Genomic DNA, 19,791 nt, shown 5'->3' on the forward strand with positions numbered 1-19,791 from the left:
TCATATTACTTCTTACATCTTTCAGCACCCTATCTCTGCCCTTCCCTTGAGTTCTGAGGCTATAGCATCTCTTTCATGCTCCTCATCTTTTTAAACATACCTGTTGTTGAGAGCTAGAGTTTAAACATGTTACCATAACTCACAGTAAGGTTTCATATCAATAGCTTTTGTTCAACATGGGTTACAGTTGATGTTTGCATTTGAAAAGGTAAATGTTAAATATCAAAACATATTGTGAAAAGTATTTCCTAGCAAAGGTGTTTCCTGAGTACTTGTCCAACTACCTGACTTGCCTGTCTGAGAGCGGTGAATCACCCCACACAGATGTGTCAAGACTCCTCTTTTGATTATATTTCTCAGTGGCAGAGCTATATTAAGCCAGATATGTACCTGGCTGTCACAGGGAGAGAGTAATAGCAGAACATTTTACCATTGTTAAATTTGTTTTGAAATAGTTCATGAAGAATGTCTTAAGGAAATCCCTATACATGTAATGTAATGTGATTCACTGGCAACATGGGTCTTCAAAACAAAGATGGTTTTACTAGTTCCATACAGCCAACTGTTATGGAACAAATTTGTAATTGCATATTAATAGGTAATACCAAATAACCCCTATACATATATGCATTCTTTTGATATGATAGGTTTGTATTTGTAGATTTTATTAAAATCTAAGTACAATTGTTCATTTAACTGTGTGATTTGTGAGCTACAGCTAATCATAATTGCATCTCTTAAAGCAGAACTCCAGGTTAGGACTGAAATAGGATGCTACAAGAGAGACAATTTGGGGCAGCTAGTGAGGAACAATAGAGCTTTTCTACCCTGCTCTAGATGATAGACCACCCTTCGGCTCAAGCCAGCATTTACATGGGTGAAATAATCCGAGGCTTTGCCACAGTTATAAATAGAAGGCATGACAGCAATCACATTAAAGCACACGTCTCACTACACTACAGTATGTGCACATTCGCTGTGTCCTATAAGTGGATCTGAAATTTGTCTTTGATGTTAACAGACCCAGGTAACTCTCAATGCACTTTTCATCTATCTCTAAGAGGGCAAGTGAAGAATTTGTTGTATACTTTACACCACGCCAGGCTCTACCCTTCCCCTCCCCTCCTACCCTATAATTCCTTAAGGAGTAAAACTTTTCAAATGAAAGATTTCAAGATGTGGCAAATTTTTAAAGATTACATTATACCTAGAAACGTAGATTCAAAAATATAGGTCAGCAACCCCAGATTAAGTCACTCGCCAACACTATTTATTAAACAGCATTAAAATCAGGAAGACTGTTACAGTTGAGCCTCATGTATAAATTTCCTTTAAATGCTATGGAATCATGCATTCCATAACATTGTGTATTCCAGTGAGTTACTGAGATGAGCTAAAAAACTAACTGCTTTCCCAGTGTGTCTGCCGAGGCAGTCTTGTAGTTCTTGACATTCAGTGCCCTGAAATTAGAAAATAAATGCACATTTAATATTATTAGTTTCGGTAACACACCTTTACATTCTTTGATTATTTGCATTAAACAGCTAAACTAATAATATATTTTATACCATGAAATCCCATAGCAAATGTCTGGAATGGGGGTTATAGATGGTTTCCAGCCACTGTGTGGGTTCTGAAACTCAAACCCAGGTTCTCCAGATCAGCCACTGAGCCATCCCTCCAGCCCCTGTACTCAGATGTGCCATTTTAAAAACTATATATTATGGTACTGGAGGTAGCTCAATGTTTCAGAAAACTTGCTGGGTTTGCAGAAGACCCAGCTTCGGTTCCTAGCATCCACATAGCAGCTCACAACAACCTAACTCCAGTTCCAAGGGATCAGATTCACTCTTTTGGCTTATTTTGGCACCAGGTACACACATAGTATACATAATTACATACATGCTGGAAGACCACTCATACACACAAAATAAATTTGAAGCAAAAAATATTTCCTAAGGTATGTAAATGAGAAATAATTTTTCTTGGTTTATGAACTAAATATAAGACAAGCCTACCTTTTGACATTTAATGCCATTATGCTTTCCATGGGTCTGCTTTTTGGTCCATTTGGTGGATGGAAAACCTTCTCCCCCTTCCCAGGAATCACCTTTCCCACTTTGACCACGTAAGGGTCGGCTGAGTGTGATGGGTAAGGTTCAAATGTCCCTGCCTTCATGCCACCAGCCTATAAGTGAAAACAAGATAATTCAATGTGTTTGTAAAATGCATCTACAAGATTACATTGTGACAGATTTCATATATTCTTTTCTAGTTGATAGACTTAGCTTTACATTTAAAGTTATCTATTCTGTTCAAATACCAGCAAAGGGTCTCTCCTCTGCCATTTCTGTAGGATCCAAACATTATTTATAAAAACAAAAATGTTCGTAGAAGATAATACTCTACACTGTTACCAAGCATTGATATTTTATTGAAATTTTAATCAAACCACCAACTAGTGATTTAGTAAGCCTATTAATGAAGGGATTAAACAAATGCAAGATATATATATTTATGGAAGGGAATAGGGGGTTTGGCATTAATATGAGATGCTGAACTTCAGACATTGATGGCAGAAGATCACCCTTCCCCCCCCGACCCCCCCAAAAAAAAAAGGAATAGCATAGACAGACATAGACGATAAGAGGAAAACATGATCTACCCTAGAATATCCTTAGGGTCTAGTACAAGAGAACAATCCAAATACTTTTCTGTCTACATGTGAGATAGACAAGCAATTACTTGGACTTTTTAAACTGATTTGATAGGATATTTATCTTTATGTTATATAGCCATTAAGATAATTAATTCTATGTGGTGTCATATGGGTATAATCTCAACAGAGGATGAAGGATCTCAATTTCAAGGCCTGCCTGAGCTTCTTATAACTAGACCTTGTAAGTGAGATGAGGAGGAAAAGGGGAAAAGAGGCAAAGAAGATGGTGGAGGAGAGATAAGGATTAGGGGAGGAGGAATGAAGGAGATAGGAATACAGCTCAATGGCAGAGCATTTGCCTACCAACTGTGAAGCCCTGGGTTTGTAATGTAATGTAAGAAAAGAAGAAAGCAAGCAAACCATTTCATTCTGCAAAGTTATAATCCATTTAATTAAGAATCCTTTTGCTTATAACATCTAAGCCAAAATTATATGCAATCGAAACGATAGATTTTAATCTAGTTTGAAGCATTTCATATGCCTTTTCTATACATATGCACATTTTAATTACCCAAAGTCTTTTGTTTCATCACAGAATGTTCAAGCCCCCTTAGGAAGCATCCTATGAGGAAAACTAATGCTAGGGTGTCCTATTAACAGAAACATAAATATCCAAGGATTCTTGGATGGGTCATGATAAAATGCATTCTACAAAGTAGATGCCGTGCTGGCTAGCTTTTATGTCAATTTGACACAAGGTAAGACCATCTGGGAAGAAGGAATTTTAATCAAGAAAATGCCTCCATAAGAATGGCCTGTAGGCAAGCCTGTTGGACATCCTCTTGATCTATAATTGATATGGGAGGGCCCAGACCTTTGTAAGAGTTACCATCCCTGGGCAGGTGGTTTGGGAGTATATTAGGTGGACTGAGCAAAACAGTACGCACTATCTCCATGGTTTCTGTTCCTGCCTCCAGGATCCTGAGCTCCCTCAACAATGGATTGGTAAGCTGAAATAAACCTTTTTCTTCCCAAGATGCTTTTGGTCATGGTGTTTCATCACAGAAATAATAACCTTAGTTAACAAAGACACTGGTACCAGGACTGTGGGTATTGCTGTGACAAAGCTGACCATTTCATTTTGGCAGGACTGTGGAAGAAATTTTGGAACTTTGGGGTAGAAAGGCTGTTGAGTGCTCAGAGATCAGTAGGCTCTCCCAAGGGAGTTTGGAAGCAATGTGGAGCATGAAAACCTGGACTGTGAGATTCTAGAAGGAAGTTTGAGAATCAGTTAAAGACTGACAGGGTCAAGAACCACTAAAGTGAAACCTTTGCTTTATCTGAACAATTGACACTGCTTGTTACCTGGAGCTGAGAAATTAGCATTACTTAAAAAGAGACCAACAGCCAGGTGTGGTGGCGCATGCCTTTAATACCAGCACTCAGGAGGCAGAGGCAGGCAGATCTCTGTGAGTTCGAGGACAGGTTGGTCTTCAAAGTGAGTTCAAAGCCAACCAGGATTGTTACACAGAGAAACGCTCTTAAAAATCCAGAGAGAGAAAGACAGAGACAGAGACAGAGACAGAGACAGAGACAGAGAGAGCAGCATCTTGTGAGTTGCAGCTGGCTCTCCAGCCCCCGATAACCAGAAACACAGATTCTTAATTCAAAGTCCCACTTCTAGGCTCCTGCCTTCAGTCCAGCCTGACTTCCTTCTGTGATGACTAATTATGATCTGAAACCCTAAGACAGATACCCTTATGATTTCCGAAGTCTTCCACATTTGGAACACACATATTATTTTGAAAAGCTCTAAGAGATCCTCAGGCAAGTAAAAATAAATTTGAAAACATAAACATGAAATGAATAAAAGATAAAAGTGTATATGGTAATAAAACTAACCAGTGAAGCCTTGAACAATGAAATAATAAGTCAATGGAAATCTGTACTTACATATTTCAAAAATGTAAAATAATTTATAATTTTTAGTACTAAGTTTAGAACATGAGTAAAATAAATGATTTTTAAGACAAGGTAAATTATTCATGTTGACCAAAAAGTGACAGAGAACTGTAAAAGACAGGAGGAATGTTGATAGTGGTGAGAAATCCAGGGTATAGAACTCGTGTGATATCTAACCTTGGCACAGAGAATGGGAAGAAGAGGCTGTGAGGGTGTAAAGCTCATGCCATCATTGGACACTTATGCTAATTTAATATGAATTTGATTGGTTAAAGAAGGCTCCAAAACTACACAGAGAAACCCTGTCTCAAAGAAAGAAAAAAAAAAAAGGGGGCATACTAAGCCTTAGGAAAACTGCAGGGAAGTTTGCAAAGAATTTAAAAACAGTAGTAAAGCCAGACATCCAGGTGACCTTACTCTACACACAGTTATTGTCAATCTGATTCTCTCTCCTTTGATTTTTATTCATAGGCCATTTGTAATTTTTTTGTAAGCCATGTTCATTTTTAATGTAACAGGCACCCGTATGAATATTTGTAAATACATTATGGAAATTTCTTGTTAAATTCAATTTAAAAATTTAAAAAAGAAAGTGTCAAGAAAGCTAATAAAGAACTCCCTTGCAGCAAGTGAAGCCCCAAAGTCCCCTGTGAATTTCTACAAGGCTTTGTGAAGAACAGACACCTTCCAATGCTATTTCAATTGTCATAAAAGATGGAATCCTCCATAATCACTTGACTTCATTCTATCAGTCTACATTCTATATGAAATAGAACAAGGAATTTAAAAATGATTCTAAGTTATGGGTACAAAGGGTGGGGAAGCAGTTCCTTTGTGGTCCTTGTGCAATATGTGCAAGGTCAGTCACAGGTTTGGTTCCCAGCACCACACAAATGGGGCCTAGGGGAGAAGAGGAGGAGGAAGAGGAAAAGAGAAAAATGAAAAGAGAAGAAACTGGGGGGGGGGGGGGGGGGGGGGGGGGGGGGGGGGGGGGGCCCCCCTAAGTTTGGGTCTCAGTGGCCATGTCCAGTGGCTTACAAATGCCTGTAACTTCAGCTCCCTCTATTGGCCTCCTTAGGCATACACAAACACACACACCACATATGCACAGAAAGACACATGAATAATTAGAAAACTGGTGTAAAAATTCTTAACAAAATGCTAACAAGCAAAATGTATATTATATTCAACAACCAACATGGCATTAGCAAGTAAGAGTGATTCTAAAAACTATATTGTTAGTTACCTTTCATAACAAGCAAAAACAGGGAAAGGAGATTCTCTAATAGTTATGCCACTTGATAACAAAATAATAAAAAGTAGCACATGCTCTTGAAATTTCTTATTTGGGGCACTTACAAAAATAAGGCATGGCCATGTTATAAGATGAGAAATACTGTAAAGTAGTAAAGTTACAGATAACATGGACCTAAAAATCCCAAGGAATTAATGAAATATCTGTTAGAACATAAGGGCACCTAATGAATCACTTGTTTTAAAACTTGAATATTTTTATAGAGACAACTAATACAAAGGGGAACTGTTGAGTAGAGCCTTAAGGTAACTAGGAACAAATACAAAATGTGTAGGCCTGAGTGATGTAGAGAAGAAAGCTGTACTTTGTAAGCAGCTCATTTCTAGATCAGAAGATCCAAGTTATAAATATGTTAATATAACAAAAATTTTAAACATTTAATTTTCCAACAAAGTATCACAGAGGGTTTGTGAGCATGTGTGTGCATATGCATGTGTGTGTGTGTATGCATGTGTGTGTATGCATGTGTGTGCATGTCTGTGTGCATGTATGCATGTGTGTGTGCATGTGTGTGTGTGTGTGTGTTTGTTATGCTTGTGTATGGTGATGCATGCATGCAAGTGCAGGTGTGTGCACATGTGCAAACAGAGACCAGAGAACATCAGGTGTCTTTCTCTATAATCTCTTGTCTTATTACCTTGAGACAGACTCACTCAGTAAACTGGAAGTTCACTGTTTCTTGTAGGCAGGCTGACTGGCCAGAAAGCCCCCTAAGATTCCTCTCTCTACCCTCTACCTCTCACCAAGGTTACATGATCATGCAGCCAGGCTCAGCCTTTCCCAAATGATGGGGACCCAACTTCAGGTCTTCAATTTGCACAGCAGGTACTTTACCCACAGAGCCATCTATCTCTCCAGCCTGCTTTGTGGCTTTATATGATCTTGTAAAACCTCATACAAAGAGAGAATGATTATTTGCATGAGCACTACAGTAACTTAACAACAAAAGACAGGTTCTTTCCCACCTAGCCCCCCATGTCCCTTCCTTATTCCCTCCAGTCTTCCTATACAGCCCAGGCTGGCCTTGAACTCAAAATCCTCATGCCTCAGCTATCTACATGTCAGAATAAGGATTAAGGGCATGACACCCCCCCATGCCCTGCTTGGGGTCATATTTCTTTGTACTGTTCTATTATTTCTCATTCCAAACTTTCTACCTTTTTACCAGGAGAGGATGGCTTAAAAGGCTTTAAGAGGTTTTCCTTCTTTTCTTCTCTTTTAATTGGAGGTAAAGGAGTCTCTAGAAAATAGGGGTTACTATCAAAATAGTCCTTAGGGTGAAGGTTCAACTTGAAAGGTGACCCTTTGAGTAGCCGGTGGTGTTCTTCATTATCTTTCTGTAAATAAAAGCGTTTGAAAGTACACAACATAAGTTACACTTGTTAGATACAGTGCATGGCTCAAATCATCTTTACATTAATTATTCATGCAAAGGAGACACACCTACTTATGAATAAATGAGCACTCTCATTTTGAACAGAATTTACTTATGAGATATAGTAGTCTATTCCTGAGCAAATCCTTACTACAGATCTGGACAGCAGGAAGGAAAAGGATTGCTCTCCAAGTCAAATCCTAGCTACTTCTTGCTTTTTAGCATGCTTTTAGGAATTAAAGGAAGCTTCTGACCTTTGGTGTTACATCTTCAAGTGCAACTAAGAATACTATTTCCCCTTGATACTGTTAAAGAATAAATTAGATTATGTAGAGAAAGTATTTGGTTGGCCTTAGTAAATATCAATTTTTAGTTCTAAGAATAAAAAATACTAAATCATAGTATTTTTAGCTACTCAAGCAAAGCAAAGGTTATTTTATTCAGTCTTACATTGCAATCCTTTCTATGTGGAAGAGCTGTTAAAAATTGTCAGATCTAGATAAAGTAGTAAAAAAGAGTTGTGAAATACAGTTTAAAAAGATGAAATAATGATTTTTTTCAGTTTTACACACATGTTTGACATTTCATCCTTTAACAAGCTGAGTGGAAACAATTTAAATGAGATCAAAGTGTTCTAGAGAAGACATGTATTCCCTGGTAGGCTGGGTTGCTAGTTTTGTGTCAACTTGATATAAGCTAGAGTAATTTGGAAGGAGGGACTCTCAGTTGAAAAAATTCCTCCATAATATTGTCCAGTAGCATAAAAACCAGACACATTGATCAATGGAAGATCAACAGAATTGCCTGAAGATCCAGATATAAGTCTACACATCTATGGACACCTGATTTTTTACAAAGAAGCCAAAAGTACACAGTGGAGAAAAGATAGCATCTTCAACAAATGTTGCTGGTTAAATGGGATGGCTGTATGTAGAAGAATACAAATATATGCATATTTATCACCCTGTGCACAATTAACTCCAAGTGAATCAAGGACCTCAAAATAAAACCAGATACACAGAGTCTCACAAATGAGAAAGTAGGGCATAGACTTGAATTCCTTGGCACAGAAAGGGGCTTTCTTAACTGAACATCAACATCACAGTCACTATGAACAACAATTAATAAATAAGACCTCATGAAACTGAAATATTCCTATATAGCTGATGGGAGATGCCATTATGTATGTATGTTTCTCATACTGGTTAATGAATAAAGCACTGTTGGCCAATAGGAAAGCAAGATAGGTGGGACTAGGAGACAAGGAAGAGAGAGGAAGGAATAAGGAGCCAAAATGGAGAGTCTGGAGAAGGCAGAACCACCAGGCGCCTCTCACTGGTAAGACCACGTGGAAATACATAGAAATGGGTTAATACTTAAGACAGAGCTAGCCGATAAAAAACAAGTAACTGGCCAACAGAACTGTATCTAATACAGAGTCTCGGTGTGTTAATTGGGGCTGGCGCGGTGGGACCAGACTGGCGGCGGGCAGAAAAACCCTACTCCCTACATATAGCAATGAGCATGATCACAGCAACAGAAACCCTAAGACATAAGCACACGCTGCCTCTCTCTTGGAGTCTCCTCCTGCTTTGTATATCTCTATTTCCCCAGAGAATTTCATGAGTTTCTAGCCATCTGCATTCCTCTTTCCACCCTGCAGCAGTGGTATTGATCTTTTAACTATTATATGTATCCTTTGGACAGTGTTCCTTAAAATTTAGTTTTCTTGGGAATCTTGGTAAGGTAAAAAGGTAGATTATTGAATCTACTTCTAAAAAGTATAGATATGAGATAAAAAGGTAGATTATTGAATCAATTTTTAAAAAGCAACTACTAGTTTTAAATAGTTTACATTGGATTAGATTTTTGTATATCATATACAAATATTGTATATTGATACAAATGTGATATTAATTTGTTAAGACATATTTACATATGTTTCTAATCTAGTTAAAGTATTGTACTAGACAGCCCATTCAACAATGTAATGCAAATGCCTAGTCCATTTGCATTTGACAAATTCAGAGATAACACTCCATTATCCTATCTTCCTGAGTCCAAAATCTAGTACCTAATTTACTTTCTATTCTAATTTGCATTATCAAATTATCTTTATCTTTATATATCTTCAGTGAATTTCCTTTCATAGTCTAGTAAACAAGGAATTATAACTATAACTATCTAGTCTTCAACACCCTCAGAGACCTAAGAAGGAAATATTATTAACTAAGAAAACAGGAGGTCCATGCAAGCAACTCCCACAAAATGTGACAAATGACAAAAACATTTGCTGCATGGACAGTCACCCAAAGGTTCTTCTGCAATGTTGGTGTACCCATCTTCATCCTATAGGTCTCTAGCATCTCTAACAGACTTTTCTGTGAGCAGGATTTTCTGAAGGGCTGTCCCACCTTGTCTTGGCAAGGTTTGCAGTCACTCTCTTTTGTGTCCTGTTTGTTTATTTTGGACAGCACATTGTCAGCAATTGAGGCAAGGGCACTTTCTTTCCCAATGGCTTATCTTTGCCATAAAGAATGTAAACCCCCTGTGAGTTTTGTTTTGTTTTGGTTTGGTTTTTGCTGCTGTTGTTTTGGTTTTCTGTTTTTGTTTTATGGGGTTATTTTCTTTTTTGTTTTTTGTTTTGTTTTTGTTTTGTTTTGTTTCTGATTGCCGGCATCTTCCACTTTTAACTATATTGGTGCTGCCAGGAACAAACATGTCTCATTGTCACAAAAACAAAACAAAACAAAAACAAACCCTATGTCATTAAAACATTTTAAATGCCACATTCTGTAGATCCCTGAATTGTTGGAAGATGATCTATCTAAAATATATCTGTTTCACTTTGAAAACATACCTAATATGTCTACAAATTTGATTGTAATAGATATCTAATTACAATCTGCATTTCATTATTATCTTAAACAGTTGGCAATAACTAGACATTGTTGACAAATTTATTGCCTGTATATATTATATGTACTTACTGTACTTATTGTACATGATTTTTCTTATGATTAGTTGTAGCCTTCTTCTTTTTGTATTAGACAAAAAAAGGGGAATTGTGGTGATATTTTTGATTTATTAAAGCTTGTCTGAGGATTCAGAAGGCAAAGTCAGTTACAAGCCATGGAAGCCAGGTATACACCTTTAGTCAAAGGACTCAGGAGTCCAAAGCCACCCAGATTTAAACAAAATTGATCCAATCCTAAAGAGAAAAAGCTCACATGAAGATGATCTCAGTACTTAGGATCATATACCTTTAATCCCAGCATTAGGGAAGTATATAAGACAGGAGCAGAGTTTTCAGTAGTCAGTATGAAGCATTCATTCTCCAGCCACACTGAGAATAGGAAGACATTCAGTCTCAGGATTCTCCAGCCACATTGAGGAGAGGCAGCAGGATCAGCCTGAGGTAGTGGAGAAAGCTAGTACCTGGCTACTCTGCTTTTCTGACCTTCAGTTTGAAGTTTGAACCCCAATATCTGTTTCCAGATCCTTTTATTTATAGAGCAAAAATTGATAATTCATTCAGGTTATAAATCACCATCATAGACTTCTGATTATACTAACCTGCTCTGTGGCCTTTTTATCAGAAATGTTAACATTCATCCTACGTGATTCTAATGCATGCTATTATAATGCAGTTTTTAAAAATGTGTTTGGGTGTACATACACCCATACATGTATGTCTATTAACCACTTTTGTGGATACTGGATCCCCTGGAACCAAAGTTACAGGTGGTTGTGAACTGCTATGTGAGTGCTGGGAATCAAACCTGGGTCTTCTGAAAGAGTAGCCAATGCTGTTAACCACTGAGCCATCTCTCCAGCCCACATAGCAATGTTTTAAGAATCCTATGTTTATTAGACTGTGGTCATGTTTTATCAGAACATTGTATTTGTTTTACTAACTGCTGGCCTAGAATACTTCTGATCAACACACAGATACCCCAGTGATCAAGAGACAGAACAAAAGAACATTCTATTGTGAGTTAGTTAGTTCTCAAAGTTGAACAAATAAAGGTTGAAAGGTTCTAAACAGATGATTTTACCTTATAATTCAGTTTCGCTGCATCGTATAAGTCAGAAGAGTGTGAAAGCTGCTTGCCTATGGTAACATTGGCATAGCTAAAAAATGAGTAATTAACCATGAATACAGGGCTCAGATGATTTTATAAACTAAAAGCAAAGCAAACAAAGGCACTAAGAATGTCTTACCCATATCCAGTTCCTTTTTTCCCTGGGTTGGTATATAAATTCTTCCCAGGTGGTTTATATTTGTCCCTGGGTCGTAACTGTGCACTGAAGAATGGGACAGGCCCACCAACTGTTCCATAATAGCTTCCTAATCCACTTCTTCAATGCCATTTGGGGTTTAAAAATGAAGATATTAAAATATCAAACTTCATGTTATATATTTCGTCACAAATTATAAACACATTTTAAAGAATTGAAAAAAGCAGAAATCTTGGCTAGACTGACTGCACTAGGTATATGTTTCCTCCCATGGAGTGGGCCTTAAATCCAACCAGAAATCAGTTGGTTACCCCTACAAGTCATGTCGCTATTGCACCCATGGGCATATCTTACCACAGTGGTCAGTCTTGTAGTTCATAGCTGGATAAGACGTTTTGCCCCACAACAGGTTACATAGCATCTTTTATTACTGAGAGCTGTGATGGGGGATGTTCTATATGCCGGGAATATATGTTTCTCTTATTGGTTGATGAATAAATGTTGATTGGCCAGTAGCTAGGCAGGGCTACCAGACGAAGAGGAAGGCAGAGAGAAACCACCATAGGGATGCCATGTAGCTACCTGTAAGATAGGATACCAGGCATTCTCCAGCAAGCCGAGACCATGTGGAAATACTTAGATTAATAGAAATGGGTTCATAATTAAGAGAGAGCTAGCCAATAAAAAGCCCAAGCCAAATAGTTTATAATTAATACAAGCCTCTGTGTCTTTACTTGGGACTAAATGGCCTCAGGGCTAGGCAGGACAGACACTCCCTTTACAGAGATGGTCATCAGGAAGGAAGCTTCCTGGACAGTACCAACTTAATTTCTAAGAATTTAGTTGGAGTAACCCTACATAAGGGGTAATCCTCCCAGAAGCCATAAGTTGCCAAATAAAAAGCCTAGTTTCAAGTATGGGATATCTCCCTTCAACGTTTGGGTCAGGGCTGCCCCAGAGGGCCCCACAAACAATATAAGCTCTTGACATTGTTCTTGGATGTCCATCAGAACTTGATGGTTTAGACCCTATTGATGAACATACATGAATCATAGAACATGGAGAAATTAAGCTGGTACTGACCAAGAAGCTTCCTTCCTGATGACCAGCTCTCAGTACCAAAAGGTGTTATGTAGCCTATTGGGGGCAAAACATCACCAGAGGTCATATTTAGCTATGAACTACAACAATGACCACTGTGGTAAGATATCCCCATAGGTACAATAGTGGCACAAATATTACTGGGATAACCAACTGATTTTTGGTTGTATTTAAGGTCAACTCAAGAGGAAACATGCCAGGTACAGTAAATCTAGCCAAGAACCCATGGTAGGGAATTTCACGTTCCTAGGGGTGAACCTATGACTAATATTCTGTTAAATGTACATAGATAAGCCACTCTCCAAATTTCTATCTCTATGCCCATAGGTTAATGCAGCTCTCAGACATCCAACAGAGGAATTTCTTTCTGCAGTGGACAATGGTTAACTCAGACAATCACAACTGGTCAAAGCACAGAAAAAAAAGCACCAGTAGAGTGCTTATCAGCAAATGGGACATGTGTAGGACCCCCTCACTGCAAGGCTCAGGAACCAACTCAGAATAGAGTATGGGAGGATTGTAAGGGTCAGAGGTCAGGGAGGATCAGAGCAAAGCAGTATTTCTGGACAGGACAGGAAGGACCACTGCACTCCTCAACTCAAAGCATTTTTGGCTGCCTGTACAAGACAGCCACAAGATCAAACTGATCAACACAGTGTGGTTTCTGGGGAAAGAGAACTGGTTGTCTTTTAAGATGTGGTCCCTAGTGAGTCCACTAAGCACCAGTGGATAGCCCCACACCTAGGAGTATGTGGGCAACACAAATTTAACTCCTCAGGTTAATAAAAAGAAAAAGAGGACATGAGGTAGATGGGGGAAGGGGTAGATAAATGGAGGATGGAAAGGCAGAAGGACACATATACTGTATGAATTTTCAAAGAATTAACAGAATATTACATTTATAAAAGATTACCTGTTAGATGGAAGTTTGAACTATAGAAATGAAGTTTCACTAATTTCAAGTAAGTGAGAATGAAATCAGACTTTGGTCAGTCCTCATCTATCAGACTTATAACATGTGAATGGAAATCATGTTTAAAATTTTACTAATCTAATATAATATAGCATATAATATAATTTTGTGATTAATGGAAAGAAGAAAAAAAAGAATTTTCACTTTGACAGTTGCCATAATCAAAACACTGGTAAATGCCATGATTGTATCATCACAATTACTTCAAAATAATCTATCAGAAAAAAATAATCTATCAGTGATAAATTATTTTCTTTGTCTAAGAAGCATTTCTCTTCATCCCACATTAGCATTTATAATTTTTATAAACAGAAACAAATATACAAGGGCATAAACATGGTGACCCAAGCATTTTCCATCATCACTTTTGCAAAATAATTTTTAAATGTACCTTCACTATTTAGTTGGCTTTTATTAAATAAACTAATAGAGAACAGTGACTGGGATAATAAAAAACTAGTATGATAAAGATCTATTTAAAGTTGCCAGTCAGTCTGTACCACCTAAATAACTGTCTCCACTAAAGAAAATCATAGTTCAAAATCACATCCCACAGAAAAACATCTACTTCAAATTTCAGAGGGAAAGAATGAGATGGGCAGGACATTTTCCCAAAATACTTACGGCTTTTTCTCTCCACTACTAGGGATGAAGGCTTTGCCTAGATTTTTTTTGGATTCTGCCATCATATACCGTCTTCTCACTTGATTCAGATTCACATAGCCTTCCCCCTCAAAAATCCTTGTAAACTGGGAGTCAAAGTACCCTGCTTGGAGACTGGACATTTCCTTCGATCCCCCAGGTAGCATCTGTCTATTTTTGCTTGCAGCCTCATTAAAGGGTCCTTCACAAATAAAGAACATTATAATCTTGACTTCAATACTAATTAAAGGGCATTAAACCAAAAACAGAAAAAAAAATTCTCAAGATGATGAGCCAATTAAGAATTTGAGCTGTAAAACACTAAAAACTGTATGAAAGGCAACATCAACAGCAAAATTTAAACAAGATTTTCGTGAAAACATTTGAACATCTGGATAGAGGTGGGACTTTTGTCTTTTTAACTTGAATTTTTGAGACATGGATTCTCTGGGTGGCCCTAGTGTTCTTGGAACTCTTCATTAGACCAGACTGTCCTCCAATTCAGAGATCTGCCTGCCTTTCTTGAGATGAGATGTCCTGTAGCCCAAGCTGGCCCTAAACTCCCAATCCTTCTGCCTCCACCTCCCAAGCACCAGGATTGCTGTAGTGGACCACCACAACCAGTTAGTTTAGATCTTCTTGTTGTGGCTTTTCTTCAAAAAGAACTTTTTTGACTGTGCAGTTAGCTTTTATTTTCTTTTTCAGACAAAATGATAATAGGTACCATTCATGGATTCAAATGATTACTGTAGAATGGTGCCCCACCTAAGACAAAAAGATAAATTAAGCATGGGCAGGAGAGATGGCTAAGAGCACTTGCTGATCTTGCAGAGGACCTGGGTTCACTTCCCAGAACTGCAGTTTCCAGGGAATGTGACATCTCTTTCAGACTTCCATGAACACCAGATGTACATGTGGTGCACATACATACATGCAGCCAAGTACTCACACACATTAAATAAACCAATAGAAATTTAAAAAGATAAAGTACAACATTCTAGAAGAAATTTACAATGGAAAGAAATGAAATTATGCATGAAGAATGAATGAAGGCTGGGATTAGAGAGACAACTTGGTGGTTAAGAGCACTTGCTTCCCAGCACCCACATGGCAGTGAAGAGTCATCTGTAACTCCAGTTCCAGGAGATCCAGTACCCTCTTCTGGCCTCCTCAGGCACAATGCATGAATGTGGTACACAAACCCATGGGTGGGTAATATACCCATACACATTAAAATAAATAAATATCCATTTGTATTTGGTTAAAAAAATTAATAAATAAATCTAAAATTTTTTTAAGAATAAATGAAGGCAAAGGAAGGTAAAGGAGCCCAACAAAATGAGCTTTTCACTCTTCTAAAATTAAGTCCTTCTTAACTCTGCTGCAATGTCACAAGTTGTCAAAGTGTCACAATGTCAACAGTGGAACTCAGTGCTCTAAAATATAAACCATTAAAAAATAAATATTGGCAGGCATGGTAGCACATACCTTATGCCAAAACTCAGGAAGCTTTGTGAGTTCAAGGCCATCCTGATCTACACAGCCAGTTCTAGGACAGCCAGAGATACATAATAGAAGCTCTCTCTCTCTCTCTCTCTCTCTCTCTCTCTCTCTCTCTCTCTCTCTCTCTCTCTCTGTGTGTGTGTGTGTGTGTGTGTGTGTGTGTGTGTGTGTTATGATGTAAATATAGTCTCTTGAAATAAAGTCAAAATATTTGTATGGGAAGTGCACACTATTTAACTATTAGAAAATACCCAAGATACTCACGATTAAATGGTGACACATATTTATCTCCCACGGTAATGTATTCCATCTCACTGAAGAGGCCGATCCTCTCCATATCGGTTTTCCCTCCTTCCCCAGGCATGATTGCTTCTTGTGGTGGTAACTTCAAAAAGGTTCTTAGATCTTCTTTTGCAGCAAAATCCTACTTTATTTAAAAACTACAGGGAATTTTTTTTTCTTAGTGAAAATAATGACTACTAAATTTTAAAACTAATTCTTTTAAGTTTTCGGGTTGGTCAGGTTTCCTTATCATTCCTTTTATTCCCCCATCCACACCCCATCCCCGCTAGAGCACAGTCTTCCCAAGCTTCATTATGGCCATCTATCTCATGGTATAGGCAACCTTTGTTTTCCCCAGTGGAATGATGGCTCCACAGTTGGGAACCGTGGTACAGTTCACCACCTTCTTGAGGCAAAGGTCTTCACTAAGCTGCCCACACTGGAACAGAACTCCTGGTATGGGGGCAGGGGAGTGAAGGGGGACCTCTGGCCAAGCCTCCAGAGTGCCTAGAATAAATGGCAAAGCCCGCCACTTCTCTACTTATTTACCAGAGTAGCCCAGCACCTGCACATCCAGGGAGGAAGGCTCTTGCCATCAGCTTTGTCCCGACCTTAATTCATCAATAAAACTTACATTCATTCACACATTTAACAAATGCTTTGCAAGCCTCTCCTCCTGATCAGGTAGAAGTAGGAGAACAGACTTTTAAAGGCATACATCTTGGCTTATAATCAAGTACACAAGAAAATCGAGGAATTCCACCCAAGCAGAATATAGCAAGTTCCCTTCAGAAAGTTTGGGTATGACAGTTCTTCCGTTATAGCCCCGCCCTCTGCAACCTTGCAATTTAAGCAATACATTTCTATGTCAAGGGGGTGGGGGATGGCGTTAGCTAAAAGGAAGAAAATAATTGAACTGAGTTGTTTCAAAGGGGAAAAGGAGGCTTGAAGTAGGCAGGTATCTAAGGAACACCCAAATTCTCGAGGCCAAGTCACCTATCAGAAGGGCACCTATCCCACGAGGATCAAAGGTCCCCAGCTACAGTCGGGGTTCACTGCACCGCAGAGCTCCTAGAGCTCGGGGGACTGCGCGCCTGCGCCCGAGCCCGCGCTCGCTCGCTTGTACCGACAGCACAGCTGCAGACCGGCACGCTGTGAGCCGCAGCTGGCGCTTGTTGGGCTGCGTTGCCCTGAGAACGGGAAAAACCATTCTCAACACGCTACGGATGGCCACCTGAAGATTCGAATCCGCACAGGACATATGAGAAGACTAATGAGCTTCCGTAGGACACAAACGTCTCAAGCAACAAAATCTCCAAAGTGAAGCCTTCTGTTTCACGGCCCTCTAGCCATTGGGGAGCAGTTGCAATGTGGTATGCTCCATGATGGTTGATGGTTGACGCGAGTCTTTCTGGGAGTTGTAGTCCGTCTGCCGGAGCCTGGACTTCGGCTGGCCTTGACGCCACTTCCGGGACCTTGGCTTGCGCGAAATCACCATTGCTGTCAGCGCTAGGTAGTGAACCTGGTAAGTAATTCGGAACGTCAGTGACCCTCCCGTGTTCCCTGCTAGGACTTGGACCACCGTTAGGAGAACGGATCCAGTCCTCTGGGAGGAGCCGGCCCCGAGGGGCTAACCGTGACAATGCGAAGTGTCCTCTCTTGGGTCTCACAGCTGCCACGCACCCGCGCCTCAGCAGCACCGGGACCCTTGGGGTCAGTCATTGCGTCTTGACAGTGAGGCGTTCTTGGAAGCTATGCAGAAAGAACTTTTGATTTTGGAAAGACAGGAGCAAGTTCCTTCATATAGTCCGCTCCCTTTGCTTACGAGGTATCTCCCTGTTTAAGCTCTTGTCTCCTAGCTCAGTCAGGTCCTGCCATCTGAACTGTAGATGTTTGTCTTCTTCAGATATACTTTGCACCCTGAGCTTTCTCTCCTTTCTTCTGAACCCAATTCATAAATCCAGTTAACCGCTTCCTTCTAAATAGATCACTCAAAATCAGCAGGCATAGAGCTCACTCATCATCTCCACCCCCTGTCTCTCCACACTCTTCCTTGGGAAAACACATCTCTGCAGATAACCCAGCTCACCCCTCTTGTGCCCTCCAAACACTTGACAAATGTGCCTCATCTCAAGTCAATAATCAAATCTTTTGGATTCTGCTTCTGAGTGTCTATAATATCACCCTTTTTACCCTACCGTCCTTGACCTTTGTCCTTGCCATCATCCAATGGGTTCGTTTTCTAAGTGGTCTTTTTCTTAAGATGGGGCCTCACAAAACCCAGGCTGCCCTTGAACTGGCTGTACAGCCGGGGATGACTGAAATCCCATTCTTCCTGCCACCACCTTCCAGGTGTTGGGATTATAGTGATATACCACCACATCAGCCTTACTAGATGTTATTTTAAGCAATTGGTCACTCTGCCTAGAATGGGCACTTTGGCTGTGAGTGCGCACACATGTGCACGTGTGTACACACACACACACACACACTTCTTTCCTTTGGAAAATTTTAATAGCTACTTGCCCTTCAGATTTCGGCTTAAATGTTACATTCCCAGAGAGAATCTTGATGCAGAAACCTAAAGAGACCCTGGGGCTTTCACATACGGTTTCTTAAGGAATCTTCATAACAACCTGTGGAAGTTGTACCTTTTTTTCCAAATTTACAGAAGAGAATAGACATGAGTGATTAACTTAATCAAAATCATACAGTAAGTACCCAAGTTAAAATTTACTCTTGCTTGTCTTTTATATCTTCAGCTTTTTTTATTCAAATAGTAGTATTGTTCTTTATCAAACATCTTACTGGACCAGCTGGTAATAGAGCACTCATTTAATCCCAGCACTTGGGAGTCAGAGGAGGGTGAATCTCTGAGTTCCAGGACAGCCAGAGCATCACAGAGAAACCCTGTCTTTAAAACACACACACACCTATGACACAGGTCTTTTGTCCTATACCATTCTCTTTCGTCCTATATCATTTACTACCTGAAATTCAGCATATGATCTAAGTTAAGAACTGCTAGACTTTTCCATTTTGCAGATGCTTTTTTTCTCTCTGTCATTGGCAACATTGACCCAGGCCATGTAAATTCTGTCTGATATGCTTTCTCTGGATATGTGTGGTTCCTGATGCTGACAGTTAGATTAACATCATTATACTGTAATCTCCATGTATTTTCTAAACGTGAAATCATGGTTGGGCCTTTTAAGATGGTGAGGACTACCAGTGTCTCCTCTCACTGCCTTAGCCACAATCTCTGGCATATTAGGCTATTAGGCCCAGTGTTCTTGTCACATCTTTTCTTTCTTTCTTTCTTTCTTTCTTTCTTTCTTTCTTTTTTTTTTTTTTTTTTTTTTTTTTTTTTTTTTTTTCCAGTTTTTCAAGGCAAGGTTTCTCTGTGAAACACTCCTGGCTGTCCTGGAAACTCACTCTGTAGACTTGGCTGGCCTTGAACTCACAGAGATCTGCCTGCCTCTACCACCCTGCTCTTGTCACATTCTTAAACTAGATTTTTATTTTTACAACTGATGTTTTCATACCATTGCTAAGTCCATCAAGACTGTGATTAACAGCATTGACGCCTTGCTTCTGAACTGCTCTTTCACGTAGTAACCACTATGAATGGTAGAGAGGAGGCTTTTATGTATCCTTATGCCTAGGACAGCCTTATGCCAATTAACTAGAATCTCTGTCCATACCTCCTGGGTGTCAAAATTTTAAGCTCCCTGGGT

The 19,791-nt window shown here is 39.3% G+C and overlaps 1 protein-coding gene across 2 annotated transcripts; it reads right to left on the bottom strand.

The window, feature by feature from the left end:
* Window positions 1-1,257: 1,257 nt before the first annotated feature.
* On the bottom strand, window positions 1,258-17,067 carry CUNH4orf47 (chromosome unknown C4orf47 homolog). 2 transcript variants are annotated; one of them, XM_051182357.1, is made up of 8 exons: window positions 17,051-17,067; window positions 16,037-16,196; window positions 14,252-14,471; window positions 11,536-11,673; window positions 11,370-11,445; window positions 7,094-7,273; window positions 2,019-2,188; window positions 1,258-1,460 (listed from the first exon to the last, which is right to left on the bottom strand). In XM_051182357.1, the coding sequence occupies exons 2-8, from the start codon at window positions 16,134-16,136 to the stop codon at window positions 1,394-1,396; spliced, it is 951 nt and encodes a 316-aa protein (XP_051038314.1). In that variant the 5' UTR covers window positions 16,137-16,196; window positions 17,051-17,067; the 3' UTR covers window positions 1,258-1,393. The 2 variants fall into 2 exon arrangements, with proteins under 2 accessions (XP_051038314.1, XP_051038313.1); XM_051182356.1 differs by lacking the exon at window positions 17,051-17,067 and adding an exon at window positions 16,604-16,642.
* Between the last annotated feature and the right edge of the window lie 2,724 nt (window positions 17,068-19,791).

Source organism: Phodopus roborovskii, unplaced genomic scaffold (genome assembly GCF_943737965.1).
Source record: "Phodopus roborovskii unplaced genomic scaffold, PHOROB, whole genome shotgun sequence".
NCBI classification, from domain to species: domain Eukaryota; kingdom Metazoa; phylum Chordata; class Mammalia; order Rodentia; family Cricetidae; genus Phodopus; species Phodopus roborovskii.

Coding starts and splice junctions, on each gene's coding strand:
- CUNH4orf47 (XM_051182356.1), bottom strand. CDS start 16,627: ATGTGCAGGTGCTGGGCTACTCTG. Junction 11,674..14,251: donor AGTAGTGGAGAGAAAAAGCC/GTAAGTATTTTG, acceptor ATGGCATTGAAG/AAGTGGATTAGGAAGCTATT. Junction 7,274..11,369: donor CAGCGAAACTGAATTATAAG/GTAAAATCATCT, acceptor TTTTATTTACAG/AAAGATAATGAAGAACACCA.